This window comes from Pituophis catenifer, unplaced genomic scaffold, assembly GCF_029215685.1.
Source record: "Pituophis catenifer annectens isolate HBS135680 unplaced genomic scaffold, rPitCat1.0.hap2 SCAF_8, whole genome shotgun sequence".
NCBI classification, from domain to species: Eukaryota; Metazoa; Chordata; class Lepidosauria; order Squamata; family Colubridae; genus Pituophis; species Pituophis catenifer.
This window is the reverse complement of record NW_027256888.1, coordinates 15810078-15826562: the sequence shown is the minus strand read 5'-3', so window position 1 is coordinate 15826562 and position 16485 is coordinate 15810078. Positions and strand designations below refer to the sequence as shown.

Genomic DNA, 16485 nt, shown 5'->3' with positions numbered 1-16485 from the left:
CTATATTCAATATTCTCTCTTCTGTTGAGTTAGTCCAATCACTAATTGCTGTGTTTTTTACTACTGGTTTGGGCAAATAGGTAGTAAAAAAATGCTTTAAAAAGTTTTTAAAAGGTTCCAACGATCATCTGTGACAATCAGCTGTGCCACATGATCGTCGGAACTTTTTTTTTTTTTTACTTTTTTAAAGCATTTCTTTACTACCTATTCGCCCAAACCGGTAGTAAAAAAAAAAAGGTTCCAATGATTGCGGGCACAGCTGATTGTCAGAACTGACCGTCGGAACTATTTAAAAACTTTTTAGTTAAAAAAAATGCTTTAAAAAGTAAAAAAAATAAAGTTGGCCACGCCCACCCAGTCACATGACCCTTCACCAAGCCACACCCACCAAGCCACACCCACAGAACCAGTAGGGAAAACTTTTGAATTTCACCACTGAAGCAAACCCAGGAAAATTGGAACCATTCTCTTTTTCTGTACTATTTCCTCATATGTTTTATATTGTATTGTATTGTAAACCAAGCTGCCTAGAGTTGAGAGATGGGTGGCATACAAATTTAATAAATAAATAAATAAATAAATAGTTACAATAAGCAATACTTTATAAAATACTAGTTAAGTCAGTTATATCACCATTCCGGATTTACATTTTGCATACAGAAAAGCTATTCTGACTTCCATCCATTTCTCTGGAAGGAAGGGGATTTGAGGGGTATTAAATAAATCAAGACCCAGATGTCCATTAAGAAATACGATTCCTCATTATCCTAAATTTAATCTTGTTAAATCTGAAATTCATCAACACAAGCTACAATTTCTGTGAAGGAAAAAATCTTTTCTAAAAGCCGATATACCTTCTTCATCAATGCAGGTGCACTCAATTAAAGCTATCTATTTTGAGACCTGTGCTTATCAGCTGCCAATGATAGCATAAGCTTGGCAATAAAATGTGTTCCTTTAACTTGAAAAGGGTGGCTCATCTTGTTTTTTAAGAAAGCAGCCGCATTACAGGATCAAAATCTATTAAACGGAAAGCAAAGATTATACAATCTATCTAAATGCTTAAATGTCTGTAAAAGTACCGACATGCATGAAATACTGTATATTGTCTTTCGTACTTCCACACTGAAATTTTACTCGTATAAAATGCTAGCATCTAATTGCTGCCCTAAATTTCACATTTCATAACCAATCATTTAGAACTAGATCATGCTGATCAGCAAAGAAATATCTTTCTATTTCATAGCAATCTGTGAACAGTAAGTAAAACCCTATAAAATACATACACATACTGTATATTCATCAATTACACACACACATATATAATATAGGAACATTGTGATTCTTACAAATTTACTTGGACTGAATGATTTGTGATTCTGTCTAAAATAGTGATTTTTTAATAAAGAATTTTCAGTTTCAAGCTTAGATTTTCCCTATCTTCTATGGATATTTCTTGCATGAAAGCAGATACTCAAGTTTTGAATTTTCTCCTTCTCAATCAGACTATTACACTGTATAAAATGAATAGTTCTTTTTTAACTGTTTATAAACAGTTTAACTTATATAAACTGGAAGCAACCTCCACAGTCACTGGCACTGGTGATGTGACCTAGAAGGATAGTGAAAATGTCTCCAAACAAACTCAGAGATTATACCAAGGATGCCATAGTTGTTACTGAAATGTATCCATATTGCATCTAGTATCATAGAACATCATTAATTTTAACATTTGAATTCTAATTCACTGTAGAGATTATAAAATGTATAAAATCCCCTCAAAGGTTACAATAGCATTACGTTAATTCAGGGGTGGGCTTCAAAAATTTTAGCAAGGGGTTCTCTGCCCGGTTGCTGGGTGGGCGTGGCCTAGTCAGCCTCCTGCACATGGTGGGGGGGCATTTTAGCCCTCCCTGGGCTCCGGAGGCTTTTCTTGAGCCTCCGGGAGGGCAAAAACAGCCTCCCCAGGCCCTCTGAAGGCTGGAAATGGGCCCATTTCTGGCCTTCCCAAACTTCCGGTAGGCCCATTTTTCACCCTCCCTGAGTCTCCATGCACGACCTGCACTTACCTGTATTCAAAACGGGGCGCGTGGGGACTCCTGTGAGGGGCAGGGTGGGTGGGGCCAGCCAGGAGTGGGATTTGAGGGTTCTCCGAACTGCACAGAATCTTAGCTAGAGGTTCTCCCAAACCCCTGCGAACCCCCAGTAGCCCACCCCTGCATTAATTTTTCACTAATTTCCTTGTTACTCACTGAAATGGTTCAGTCTTTTACAAGCATAAGCACTGGGAAAATACATCTGGACCAGTGGTGGGTTGCCCCCGGTTCACACCGGTTCTATAGAACGGGTAGTAAAACCAGTGGGAGGCCCCGCCCACTGATACTGACGTGATGAAAATGCTTCTGCGCTTGTGCAGAAGAGTGTGCGTGCAAGCGAGTGAAGCGAGCGCGTGCATGCGGCCCCGTTGCGAACCATTAGTAAAGATAAGTAGAACCCACCCCTGATCTAGACTAATTTGATTTCAAGAAACAATTACCTGCAGAATATACAGGTAAATGTTTACATCACTGAAGAGTTTATAAAGGTTTTGGTATTTATTTTCTCTCATCCAGGAGCTCAATAGTTTTATAGTTCCATGTTCTTCATAGTTGCTCCTTCTGATAAAACTCTAAAAGGGTTTTATCTTGGTACATCAGATTTTATCTGGGTACATCAGATTTCTCTTCAAGGTACATCTTTGTGCCTGATTTCCTTGGTTGTTCCTGGTGATGCTGGAAACGCCTGGAAGGCACTTATTCCATGCGTTTTAGCAAGGAACCCTGGTGGGAGGTTTTTCTGTGTGAAACTTTTGTTAACCTTATGAAATTAAATATTGACATTCTTAATTGAAGCATGAATGTATTTTTGTTCAGATTTTTAAAAGAATTTTATATCAATTTGATACACTCTACCCCAAAACTTTGCAGAAAGTTTTGTAATGGACCGTTGGCCTCTTGTGGTCTACTTCATTGCATTATCTGTTCCATTTTATTCCTTTTTTTTTTCAATTTGCTCTTCTTCCTCAATTCTAAATAATAATTTAGAATAACAATTCTAAATAATAAATAAATAAATAAATAAATCTAAATTTATCTATTTCACTATTAAAAATAAAAGAAAGATACTTTAATATGTTTTTTATTAAAGTGTAATCTTGATTATCTCTTACACGGTTGATTTATATCCCAACAGATGAAGGAAAGTTTGAAACCTCTAGTCACCTCTATACCATATAGCTAGGAGGTAGATGGCCATGGGAACGCTGGAAGTATTGTAAATGTGAAACACGGTCGTAAGACACTCTTTTCAGTGCTGTTGTAACTTTGAACTGTCACTAACTGTTGTAAACTGAGGATTACTTGCATTTAATTGTCAGCCTGATTAGGTAGACCAATCATGAAACACAACCAGATGGGCTAATTCTTCTTTTATTGTAACAGAATCTTGCAAGTCTGGAAGTACTTGGAACTCCGGAAGCACTCTGGAAGTTGTGAAGCTGCTGTGGCCTAGAGATGGCGCTCTTGCCTCCTAATCAGGAGGTTATGAGTTCGATCCTAGGTAGAGGCAGGTGTAGGGTCTCCTGCTTGGGCAGGGGGTTGGACTAGATGACCTGCAAGGTCCCTTCTGTTAATCTGTAATCTATTTCCCTTTCCATGTCCCATTTAAATTCCAAAAATAAGGGGGGTGGGGGTCATTTCTAAGCCTCTTGCCTTGCCACATTCCTGCTGAAGAGGACTCGGCTGCCTTTTATGTGACCAGTCTCTTGGATGGCTCTCTACCCTGCCTCCAAATATCATCCCCACATACTATTACAGTAAGATAATGGATAATGTATTTTGCTTTCAGCATTTCATCCTTCTGAAAGAAATATTAATTTTCCAGTGAATTTTAGTGTATAAAATACTTTGTAGAAATTCCCAAATGGGGTTTGTTTGTTTTTTTTGGTCAATGTTTAATTTTTTTGATACTAGCTGGAATACAATTAAAAATGCCCTCACAATAATATAGTATGTCGGAAACTATTCCCACAGGAACCTTATTGAAAATAAGCAAAAGTTGTATAATACTAATTTCAACCCTCCATGAAGGCTCTGTTGAGGATACTCATTGAGTCTAAAAAGAACCTTTTTCATGCACAGAATGTTCACAATGTGCATATACCGTATTTTTCAGAGTATAAAATGCACCGGAGTACAAGACGCACCTTAGTTTTTGGGGAGGAAAATAAGAAAAAAGCTGATTGGCAGGTGGATCGACCCCCAGAATACCCCCAATCAGCTGTTCCCAGAGCTGAATTTTAGCAACAGGTTCCTTGGTTGTGAGCTCTGTGCCTTGCTTCTTCTTCTTTTTTTTTTTTTTTTTGCTTTTTTTTTTCTGCCTCTAAAACTTCTGAAACTCCGTTTCAGAAAAAAACTTTCTTTTCTTGCTTCTGAAAGCCTCCGAAACAGCTTCAGGAAAAAAGCCTCTGAAGCTCTGTTTAGGGGCTTCTTTTCGGAAGCTTCGTTTCTGATACTTTTTTTAGCCTCTGTAACCTCCGTTTGAGAAGCTGGGTGGGGCTACATTTGGAGTATAAGACGCACCCAGATCTTCACCCTCTTTTTTGGGGGAAAAAGGTGTGTTTTATACTCAGAAAAATACGGTATTCTCAGTGTTTGCTTACTTCGGTCTCAGATGATGCAAAAATGCAGCAGCGAATACAAATATATATTAATAGTCGTGATTACAGATCAATAACATGGAGATATTTACCTGTGTGTCAGTCTCCGGTGGCTAATGCAAACAGCTGTTTGTTGATCTTGTGCAATGCATACCTTATGACGAGTACATTTCATCTTTAAGCATGGATCTTTAGCTGGGTCTAAAGCTAAAAACAATTGTAGAGAATATTTTTTTAAAAAAACACACCGTTTCCACAGACATACAGGAAGTATAAGTAACATATTAGTTCCCTAAGGGCAATGATGTATCACTGATCTGCTAAAAAGACCAGGCCTTTCCCCGCAATAAACAATTAACAGCTAACAGTGAATTGAGTGATCTTAAATTCAGCTGACTAGAACTGTGGTCCCTGCTGAATGATATCTTATCTTATCTTATCTTATCTATCTATCTATCTATCTATCTATCATCTATCTATCTATCATCTATCTATCATCTATCTATCTATCTATCTATCTATCTATCTATCTATCTATCTATCTATCTATCTTCTCTCTCTCTCTTTCCTTATTCAATTATTTTTCTCCTTATTCCTCAGTTTCCCTTCATTTCACTTCCCAATGCTGCTACCATTCCCCTTTGCCATACCCATCCTGACTTTTGTTTTGTTTAGTTAATGATTAATTTACAGGTTTCAAATTATAAAATACCACATATTTCAGGCAATTATTTTAATTAGCAATTATTGACAGTATATAATATTGGTGTTAACAATTTTTTTAAGTGTGGCAAAGAAACTCAAACAGGAACTGCATGCTTAAGTTAACAAAATGCAGATGTTGGGCAATATATAGCATTTTGGTTTACATTTCTGGGTCAGGAGGCTTGGGTGATCTTTTGCAGGGCTGGACAGAAGATCTTGTTTAGCATCTGATGGACAAAATTTCTCGGATCCTCTCCCAGTTGGATCCCATGAGTGGAAATAATCCATGTGAGATGCCAGGAAGAGGTCTTGCCCTGTTACCTGGGAATAGTTTGATCATATTGGCCCTGATTAAGTGGACAGGGCGCTTAACGTTGTCAGTGCCACAACTGGATAGTATCCCTCCTGGATAGTGAAATTCCACAAGATAGTGATTAAATGGGTGGGTCCACCAGTGATTAATATGTCACTGGAGGAGGGAACATATCCAGATGCTTTAAGGAAGCCCTGGTTTGCCTTGACCTTAAAAAGACCACCACTAGATGCCACCTGTCTGGATAACTTTCATCTAGTTTCCAACCTTCTGTTCTTAGGGAAGCCTGTGTAAAAGATGGTGGCCTCACTGCTGCAGAAAATGGATGAAACTGATTATCTGGATGCCTTTGAGTCAGAATTCAGGCCCAGTTAGTGGACAGAAACAGCATTGGTGGTGCTTGTCGATAATCTCTGACAAGAGCAGGATGAAGTAGTGCAATCATCCTCATTCTCCTTGACCTCTCAGTGGCTTTCAATACCATCGACCATGGTATCCTTTGGGGAGCTGGGGCTGAGGCTGGAGCTGGGCACTACAGTTTTGCACTGGTTTGTCTCCTTTCTCCATATCTGGTCCCAATCGATATTGATAGGGAGTGAGAGGTCCAAACCTCAACAGCTATTTTGTGGTGTGGCACAGGACTTGGTACTCTTCCAACTCCCTTTCAACATCTATATGAAACCACTGGGCGAGATCATCCATCACCAAAGTTGAGTTATACACAGTATATAAGTATATAAGTAAGTATATACAGTATGTTGAGGACACCTGACTATATATTTCCATTCTTGGTGAGTCAAGTGATGCTGTGGCCTCCCTCTTTCTGTGGCCTGGAGTCTGTGGGGGCCTGAATGGGGGACAACAGGCTTTGACTGGACCCAGGCAAAACCGAATGGCTTAGGGTACACGAGGCTCCGGGATCCAGGATTTTGTCTTCGACTCTGAATGGGACGGCACTGCCCCAGACAAATACAGTTCATAACATGGGGGTTTCCTGGACTCATGATTCCTGCTCGAGGAGTAAGTGGCAGTTGCAGCTAGGCGAGCATTTGCACAACTTTGTGTTGTGTGCCAGTTTGACCTTTCCAGGATCAGGATTCCCTGTGATCGCTCGTTCAGTCCCTAGTCACCTCTATTCTTGAAGATGCTTCAGAAGCTACGGATAGTGCAGAGTCTGGCAACACAGGTAGTTTGGGGCCTCAAGAATGGCCCCTGTGACATCACTGCTCTGCAAGCTGCATTGGTTGCCAGTCTGCTTCCTGGTACAATTCAAGGTGTTGGTATTCACCTTTAAAGTGTCCTTTATGGCATGGATCCAGCCTCCTTGAGCAGGATGGATTTGATTTAAATCAAGTCAATTTAAATCACGATTTAAATCACTAGTAAAAAGGCTTGATTTAAATCAATTGGATTTAAATCATAATTTTTAATGAGCAACTGTCATCTCTGTCCCACAGCGGCTCCTCCTCTGGCCCGCTGTTGACTCACCGACAGTCCCATTCACTTTAATGGGACGGCTGGTGATGTGGCAATGACACAACAAAGGAAGAGACCCGGCTGGCAGCAGGTGAGTGGATGCCCACTAACAAGGACTGCCTTGATGGATCTGAAATGACAGGTGCTCTTTAAATGTAAGGACACATTCTTGCTGGTAGTTAGAATCTTTAATATTATTATTTGCAAACAAAATGAAGGTTTCCCATTTAGCTTGCAGGGCTTGGATTCATTGAATGAGTTTATCATTAATGTAAACATTTCAGAATATACAGCCTCGTGCTACATAAGTAAGCTTCATTTCATGCTGAATAAATTATTAATGTATCTTAAATAGAAAATTATTGTCAGCGTTCCAGAAAAATACCCAACTCCAAGGAAAGACTCTGAAGCAAGCATTTTTCAATGTTCTATTTACTAGAATAGGTAAACTGGCATATCTAGGAAAATCCAAATCTGAGAGATCCGGGTTTTCCCTCAGTAAATCAAAACCCCCAAAACCATCCCCTCACTCCTCAGTCGATCACATGCTCCAATCAACCGCCATCCCATCTCGAGACATCACTCTGACCACTCCTTCTCCAGATGCAGGATCACCCTGACCTTGACCAACAGGAAGAATGCTATTATGTCTAAAGGCAACCCCTCTACTAAATCCCCCCTCCTACTTTCCCACACGTGAGAAGGTGGCAGCCTGGAAGCTTACGGCCTAATATGACTTCCAAAGCTGACAACTATCTTTAGATAGATTTTTACTCCAAAAGCATTTTATTAAAATAAATTTGATAAAAATTTTAAAAATCTGATTTTTTTTTTATTTTTTTTAAAAAAGATTGATTTTTATCCACCCTATCCTTGAGGGACCATTTCAACCTACTGGAATTCACCTGTTTCATTCATGCCTGTAGAGGAGGCATGCTGTGGATCCGATCAACCCAATTATTCTGGCTGGCTAGGGGGAGGGGCTTTTTTGCCCCTAATGTGAGGTTGGCCCCAACCCTCCTATCCTTTCGTTATAGACTTGGCTCTGGCAGTTGGCTTAGGATTCCAATGGGGAACAGTGCAATGAAGTTGGTTGATTCAATAACAAATCTCACCTGCCTCCACTCTGCCCTGCACTCTCCACGTGTCATTAGATTTAAATGCTTGGTTTTAATTTATTTGTGATTTTAATGTATATGTATAGATATATTTTTATGACTTTAAGCCTCTCAAAGTTACCCTGTAGAAAGATGAATGGCCAATAAATGTTATACATACATACATACATACTAAAATTTCTAATTTATTTTTATCTGCTCTTCTTTGACACAATGGCTGTCTTAAATTCAGTGTAGCCTTTCTTTAGGAAAATACTTTATTTACATCATTGATTCTTATATGTACATACATGTGTATTGATGTTGGCATGCGCACTGTAGTAAAAGTTGCAATTTTGCAAAAAGATACACTTAGGGCCAATTAATGGATTAATGCCAACATGGTAAACAATGTGATCAGTTATATACTAAATAAATGTTTTATTAACATTTCCACACTGAACGTTCTGGCAATGCTTTGAATCCTGCTGATCTTTCTTCATACAGAAATTCAGAAGGATATGGCTTTAAATAATGAACACAACAATCATATGACAAATTGTTAATGAAAAATTAATTAAATTGATATGAAAGGACAGAATTTTGATTAACTGTGATTACCATACATCAGCGGGCAAACATTTTATCATCTCAAAATAAAAATGTAAAATAATTGCACAATGAAGTAACTCAGTAAGAAGACCACTCACACCACTCTGCTCCAACCATATTAAATCAATATTCAGTTTTATGATATTATGCAAAATATGGATTTCACTTGTGTTAATTTTCAACTTAAAGAAGTTTAAACGTTTAATGGATCAATTTTCTTATTAAACAACAATTTTAAGGTATGTAATGCTTAGCAGTTATCATTTCCTAATGGGGAAAGTATTTTAACTAGTATTGCTGTTATAAGTATTATATTTATTTCTTCACAGTTAGAAGTAGGAGCCAATGTTCCCAATTTAATCTTTAAGTATAAGTATAAATATTACTCATTTTGCAGTGGAAATTGTCAATGTCCAATTCTAGCCAAAATATTCTGGATATGTTAGCATTAATATATTCATTTTCATAATAATAAGGGAAGTATTCATAAATTATTAATTAAGCATCATCTGCACATTTGCAAAAGTAAAAAAGAAACATCCACGCTACTCTTTTGTTATGTTAAAATAAGTATTTTAATATATTTTTCATGTTCTTACATTTACGAACTAAAATAATCTGAATTTAGATAGATCAACATTGATACATTTACATATTTTTTTTTCACAATTTCAACTCCAGCACTGAAAAACCAAATGGAAGCAAAGCAGCTGCAGTAACTGTCATTGCATTTGCACCAGCAAGCTTACAATAGGCTTTAGAGTCAGTGTAGAACAAAAATTAAAATTGTAGTAGCAGCTGCATCTTCTTCACCTGGATTTTCAGTTTAAAAGTATTAAAATGTCCTTTCCTACTTGCCAAATATGAATCCTCCCCCCCTCCCTCCTGTAATAAAGCTTACAGAAACTAACTTGTAGGAAGCTGTTTTAAACTTAGAGAAACTTTGCTTTCTGAATCAAATCCTCTCACAGAAAGCAAACTCAAAAATCACTTGGCCAATTATGAGAACAATGGTTACAATCAGGATGTATAATACTATCTATACTTAAAAGAGACTTGATACAGACAGTACACTGTCATTGCAAAAATAGAAAAGTGATGTATAATAAAGGAAAATGTATAATAATTTAAAAAATAATAACCAGGCCAAGAAACAGACTTTGCAGCACAGGTGAATGTCTGAAATCCATATGCCAAATCCCATTTTTTCCTCCAAAACAAAACAAAGTACTAATTATAGTGTTTCCTCAAAAATAAGACCTAACCCAAAAATAAACCCTAGCATATTTTCTGTGTGTGCACCCAATATAATCCCTACCCGCAAAATAAACCCTACTTAAGCGCCTGCACAGCCAGCCTCCCACCCATCCCACTGACACCAACGACACGAAGTGAGGTGAGGCAGGGAATGGAGATACTCCACACTTCCCGAACCAGCTTACCACAGGGCTCCCACAGCCAGGCCTTCCACGCCCAATACCTGCCTCACCTCGTGGCAGCTGCTCTTACAGCCCTGTCCAGCAAGACCCCACCTGGCTCCTGGCACACTTCTTCTTCTTGCTCATGGCTGCAATGGAGTAGACCAAGCGACATGCTGCTGCTGCAGCCATGAGGCAAGGCAGGTGTTGGGGCGTGCATGGCCTTGCTGCAGGGGCCCTGAGGTAAGCCGGTGCGGGGCACATAGGGCACTCCACCCTCCCCCACCTCATGGCGGCGGCACTCAAAAGAAATAAGGCATCCCCAGAAATAAGCCCTAGTACTTATTTCAGAGTCCAAAAGAAAATAAGACTGGGTCTTATTTTCAGGAAAACACGGGTACTTAGAAGACAAACTGCTGCTATTCAGCAAAACGGCATTATACATCATTCCTAAAAGTATTCACAGAGTTTATACAAAATAAACAAACACACCCATCATTAAAAGAAAATCTGCTGTTTCCAAAGCCACTTCCTAAATCATCAGGATATCTGCTAGTTTATTGATTATGTATCAAAATAAAGACCTCGCTTGCAGCCATCCACTTTTTTTTATTATTTTGCAAGAATGCCTCTTGACCCATGGAGCCTTGAAACATTATTTATAAAACTGGTTTGAAGATTGATAGAGTTAAGGCCTCATATACATGTCACTTCACCATGACTGCCATCATCAGAGCCGCAGCCATCACCAGTAGATGCCTATGATATCATTTATGTATTCAGAAATTCTGGGTTTCATACCCAAATATAAGTCTGCCTAATTATACATAAAAAGAAATGAAAACATTTTTATACAAGCTATATTGACAAATCCTAGATCATTGTTGACTTAGGCATAAGGCAATCTAATAAACCTGTTTTAAATTGTTGCACACCAGCAGCTGTCTAGCTAAGAGACAAAAGTCTATAGTGTAATAGAATAGTCTAGTAAAATATGGGAATAGTAAATAATAGTAAAATACGGGAATGGCTGTCTATTTATAGAAAATCTGCCTTACATACACCACATCCAAACCCTAGTTTATCTGTTAAAGGATAAAGATTCAATTTCAACTGAGGAGGTCCAGATTTAAATCTACTTGCGAAGGTACAGATTTAATTCTAAACCTAAAGTTTGATACTACAGTTCAATAATGCTATGTTTTGGGTTAACATTCCCCAAAGGGCTGATGTTTGAAAATAAAATTAGGAAAGATAACTATTACTACCACCAAATCAGGAAAAATAACTATACCTACCACCTTTATCTTTTGGAAGGAAAGTAAAATATAATATACAAATTAGATATAAATAAATTAAACTATCATTCATGTAACATTAATCATGTTATGTCTTCCCCTTTAATCTTCTCAAGGTTAAACATAACCAGTTCTTTCTCTTCACAGGCTTAGTTTTTAGTGCTCTGATCATTCTTGTTGTTAAGGTGATGAACAAAAGTGAACACAGTACATGGTACCTAAACAAAGAAAAACTTCTTTGCCTTTCGATCTTACTGTTGAATATAACAAAAATTAAATTATTGTAATATATTCCTCATAGGAATATATTTCCCTTTAAAACTGTTTAAGAGTATTAAGTTGTACCTAATACAAATTCCAAAAAATGAATGAAGAAAGAACATGAATTCAAGAACATAAGGCTATGTAAGCAAGCTCTTAGATACTCATTAAAATTCAAGACTAGCTATTGAGTATATTCCCTTAAATATATTCAGAAATATTTGTATTTATTGAATGCCCGTATTCAGGAAACAAGAGTAGAGCTCATTAAGTGAAACAGTTGTGCATGCACAATGATGTATAGACCACCAGAAGTAGTTTTCAAAAGCAGCCAGGACAGGTAATTTTATGATATGAAAATGTATTGTTTTTATGCAAACTGCAGTATAACCATTGCAAAGCGTTTCTTTCAAATGTTTTGCATTTCATGAGGTTTCCTGAATACAAATACTTTGCCTGTTTGCCTTGGATTCAAAAGACCAGTTAAGTAATTTGCAAAATAAATATTCCCACTTTACATGCTTATAGAAAACAGGTTGCATTTCCCAATATCCGATTCAGCTCTGTATTCTGACTTCATCAAGCCAAGCCTTGTGAAAATATAAGGAGGGTACTAAAATGGGGAAGATTGATACAGACTAAAAACCTAATTAAGAATAAAATCTAAACTTCTGACAAGTTGATCCTCAGGTTACAAACCATGTTTTGTTAGTTTTTTGAAAAGTCATAAGCCTTGGTACATCTTTTCTTCAAAGAGCTAAATGACTTAATGATAGTTTATGTACCCACTAATAAGACTTACAAAGGTAGCTGTAAAAACAGCAACACTTTCTGTATTTCCTTTGAAATGCCATGGTTATCCAGGTCTGGTAGTTATTCCATAGAGCCAAATAGATGCTCATTAGCTGTTTCCACCCACCAATTGTTCTCCTACAATTGGTATTTGAAGGAATACCACCTACAATACAGAAGAACATTTATTCTTTAGTCCTTGATAAAATAGTTTATGATTTATCCAATCTGCTTTTAAAGCCATCCAAATTAGTAGTCATCACGTCTTGTGATAATTAATTTCATAGGTTGCATATGCAACCTAGCGGTGAAATCCCCCCTGATTCTATCGGTTTGGCAAACCGGTAGCACTGGCAGCGGGAGGCTCCGCCCATCCGCCGGGACGTCACTACATCCCATTTTTACCATCTGCGCATGCGCAGAAGGTTCTGTCCATGCACAGAAGAGGCATGTGCGCGCATAGCACGCACATGCTCCCGCGCGCTCCCATTTCCAAACCGGTAGCAAAGGTAAGTGGATTTCACCGCTGATGCAACCTATTTGTTACATGTTTATTTAATTGTTATAAAATAATTAAACAGGGACCTCAAGATTTGTTTTTGGATAGTTACCAAATATCAGGCTTCAATGATTGTTGATATGTGCACTGATTGGTTGCATCCGGATTTTAAATGCTGTTATCCTGAGTCACCATAGTGAGGTGAGTGGCTATTTAATTTGATTAATAAATAATTAAATTAAGTGAGGCATTTCTAAGACAGCAATAAAGTGGGGACATAAAACAGGGAATACATGTACTTATATTCACATTGCTAGCATTCTACAGTTAACATAAAATGCAAATGGTGCTGATATAATAGCTCCAATCACTCTTGGCAATTTAATGAATTAACCATCCAAAGTGTACAGCTCTTATTACACTACTTCCTGTTTAAATTTTATGAAATGTCTATTGTCATAAATCATTCTTCATCCAGAGATCTACCAAGGAAAATACAAGCATTAACAAAAGCATTAAAGGCTTCAAATTTATTTAGGTCAGTTTATGGAATGGACAATTTTTTTATCTTTTCTGATTTCTGAATTTGGCAGATATTGTATTGTAGGTAATAATTAATATAGGCTAAGAGTCCAGTGTCCGATAAAATTCACATATATAGTATCTGAGATGCAAATGTATCATTAGATCTTCTTATGTTGGGAAAGACCCTAAACATACTTTATATACAAATAAAATACACAACAGGATGCCAACAGAACACAATCCTACCCCTGCCCCCAAAAAAGAGAGTTATCCCATGTTATACATTATTACAGTTTAGCATCAGAGCAAATTTTGGACCATTTTAAATATTATATCCAATTTGTTTCAGTTGTTCAAAATTAAAAAGAAAAGAAATTTCTCACAATGTAGTTTCTTATGTCCAACTTGAAATTCTCTTTGTTAATAAGCTACTTCACAGATCAAATAATATATACTTAATAGCACTTAGACTTATATACCACTCCATAGTGCTTTTCAGCACTCTCTGACCCGTTTACAAATATCAGCATATTGTGGGTTCTGAGTTCTCATTTTATAGACCTTGGAAAGATGGAAGGCTGAGTCAACCTTGAGCCAGTCAGGATTGAACTCCTGGCTGTAGGCAGAATTAGCCTGCAAACCTGCATTCTAACCACTATGCCACCATGCAGTATGGTGATGGTTGTTTTGAAAGAAAATGTATATCTATAGCAGTGATGGGATTTAAGTAATTTAACAACCGGTTCTCTGCCCTAATGATTTCTTCCAACAACCAGTTTGCCAAACTGCTCAGAAAGTTAACAACCGGTTTTCCCGAAGTGGTGCAAACTGGTTGAATCCCACTGATCTATAGCTTATATATTCATGTGCTTTTTATCTTAAGATTTACAAATAGCATACTAGTTTATCTGGATAAATATTATGAATCTCAGAGTTTAAACAATTAATTATATATAGAAAGTTATGTGCAAACTATTTAGTATTCATGGAAAGTTTTATGCAGGTGTACATTTTAATAGCCATAATGATATTAAATCTTTTCAATGTAGTAGATATTCCTGTAAAAAATATTCAGTAGTAGTAACTACAGAAAAATATTGAATATGCTCAATTGCTAACAAAATGCATGTTATGATTTTATGTTATGATTTGCATACATTGCTCATAATGGAAATTGCTCATTATGAGCATACATTGATTTGCACACATTGCCAACAATAAAAAGAATGAAACTTGGAAAGATTAAGATGTAGTTGTTAAGTAAATTCAGCTTTCCTCATTGAGCTGGCTTGTCAGAAGCTGGCTGGGAAGGACACAAATGACAATGAGGACTCTGCAACTATCATCAATACATGCTAGTTGCCAAGTTCCCCGAAGTTTTAACCTATGATCGTAAGAACCAGACATAGACTTACTTTTGTCAATGTGATTTTTCTTTTTGAAAGGTTGCTAAACGAATGGCCATAAGGCAAGGACTACCTTCATCCTTGAATGCTAGAAAATTGACAGGCAACACAAAAATTTGGAAATATTCCATACTGGAGAAATTTAGTTTAATTTAGCTTTTTTATACATTTACATTTAAAATTGTTCAAACTTCAAAATTATAATACATGTAATGTATTAGTTAAATCTAAGGACATTTTACTAAATTGTATAGTAGTGTTATGCACTACTAATGCACTAATTGAAATTTTAAATAATAACAAGCAGTATTCTGCATGTGTGTCTATGTTACAAGAAAAAAAAACCACTTCAATTATCAGCCAAATGTGGGGTTTTTGTTACTTTTTGTTAATCAGCACAAACTAACATTGATATCTGGCTTCATAATAGTATTGGCCTATTTAGTTATACATAAAGATAAACATGCATATTTGCATATACGTATCAGTTATATATGTAGAGTTGATTGCATTGGTAATATTCATTATACACAACATTAACATCTGATTACGAATTAATTAAAACGCTACATTAAAATCAAATTAAAGTGAAATCTCAGAATTTATTTTGTGGTTTATTCTATAAATATAGAGCAAGTGTGTAAATCAAACTCAGTTCGGTTATTAATCTCAATGCCTGTGGGCTTCAAACTGAGCAAAGTCCAGGCCTGCCTACTCAACATTCTACCCAAACTTCTCACCTGGCTGTATACTTGTTAATTTCTAAAAGGTTGAAACTATGGGATGGATTGCCATCATACAATTGCAGAAATGGAGTGCCAGTCAATTTTGGTGCTCCCTGAAATATAGTAGAACACAGCACCTCAATGTAATCTTGGGTACCAGCATTATATTTAGTGTTTTGTTGAATTTGTACTGTTTAAATGAATATATTGCAACACTGAGATCAGTGTCTTGCATGTTGAAGAGCCTTATTATTGATGTGGCTTGCCCCGAGTTCAAACGTAGAAAATTCTTTATCCCATAAAGCGTTTAGAAAAATAATGATCGGGGCTATTTTTATCAGTTTAATTAACTGTGGCGATAACTGTCAGAGGTGGTTTTTTCCCACTACTTTAAATATTAGCCATTACTTTAAGAGGTGAATATTTTATATTATGTTCCTTGGCAGTTTCCATTTGCATAACAAGTATCTACTACAAAAGGAGTTCTGTAAAAATGTGCACTGCATATGCTACTCTACTGAAGTCTTATAAAAGACTTCAGTGTTACCAACAATGTCACAGGTGGGGGTTTTTATGGGATTGGGGTGGAGCTCCTTAGGAGATTCAAATTGGTAGGGCTCAGTGGTGGGTTACTACCGGTTCGGCCCAATTCGGGCGAACCA

At 37.0% G+C, this 16485-nt stretch overlaps 1 protein-coding gene across 1 annotated transcript in view; it reads right to left on the bottom strand.

Annotated features, from left to right (window-relative positions):
- The window catches only part of SPOCK3 (SPARC (osteonectin), cwcv and kazal like domains proteoglycan 3), a 163213-nt gene that overhangs the window by 92624 nt on the left and 54104 nt on the right, over positions 1–16485 (bottom strand). Inside the window, exon 4 of the mRNA XM_070948112.1 lies at positions 4789–4903. Within this exon, the coding sequence (XP_070804213.1) occupies positions 4789–4903 (115 nt within the window). The remainder of the gene's footprint in view (positions 1–4788; positions 4904–16485) is intronic.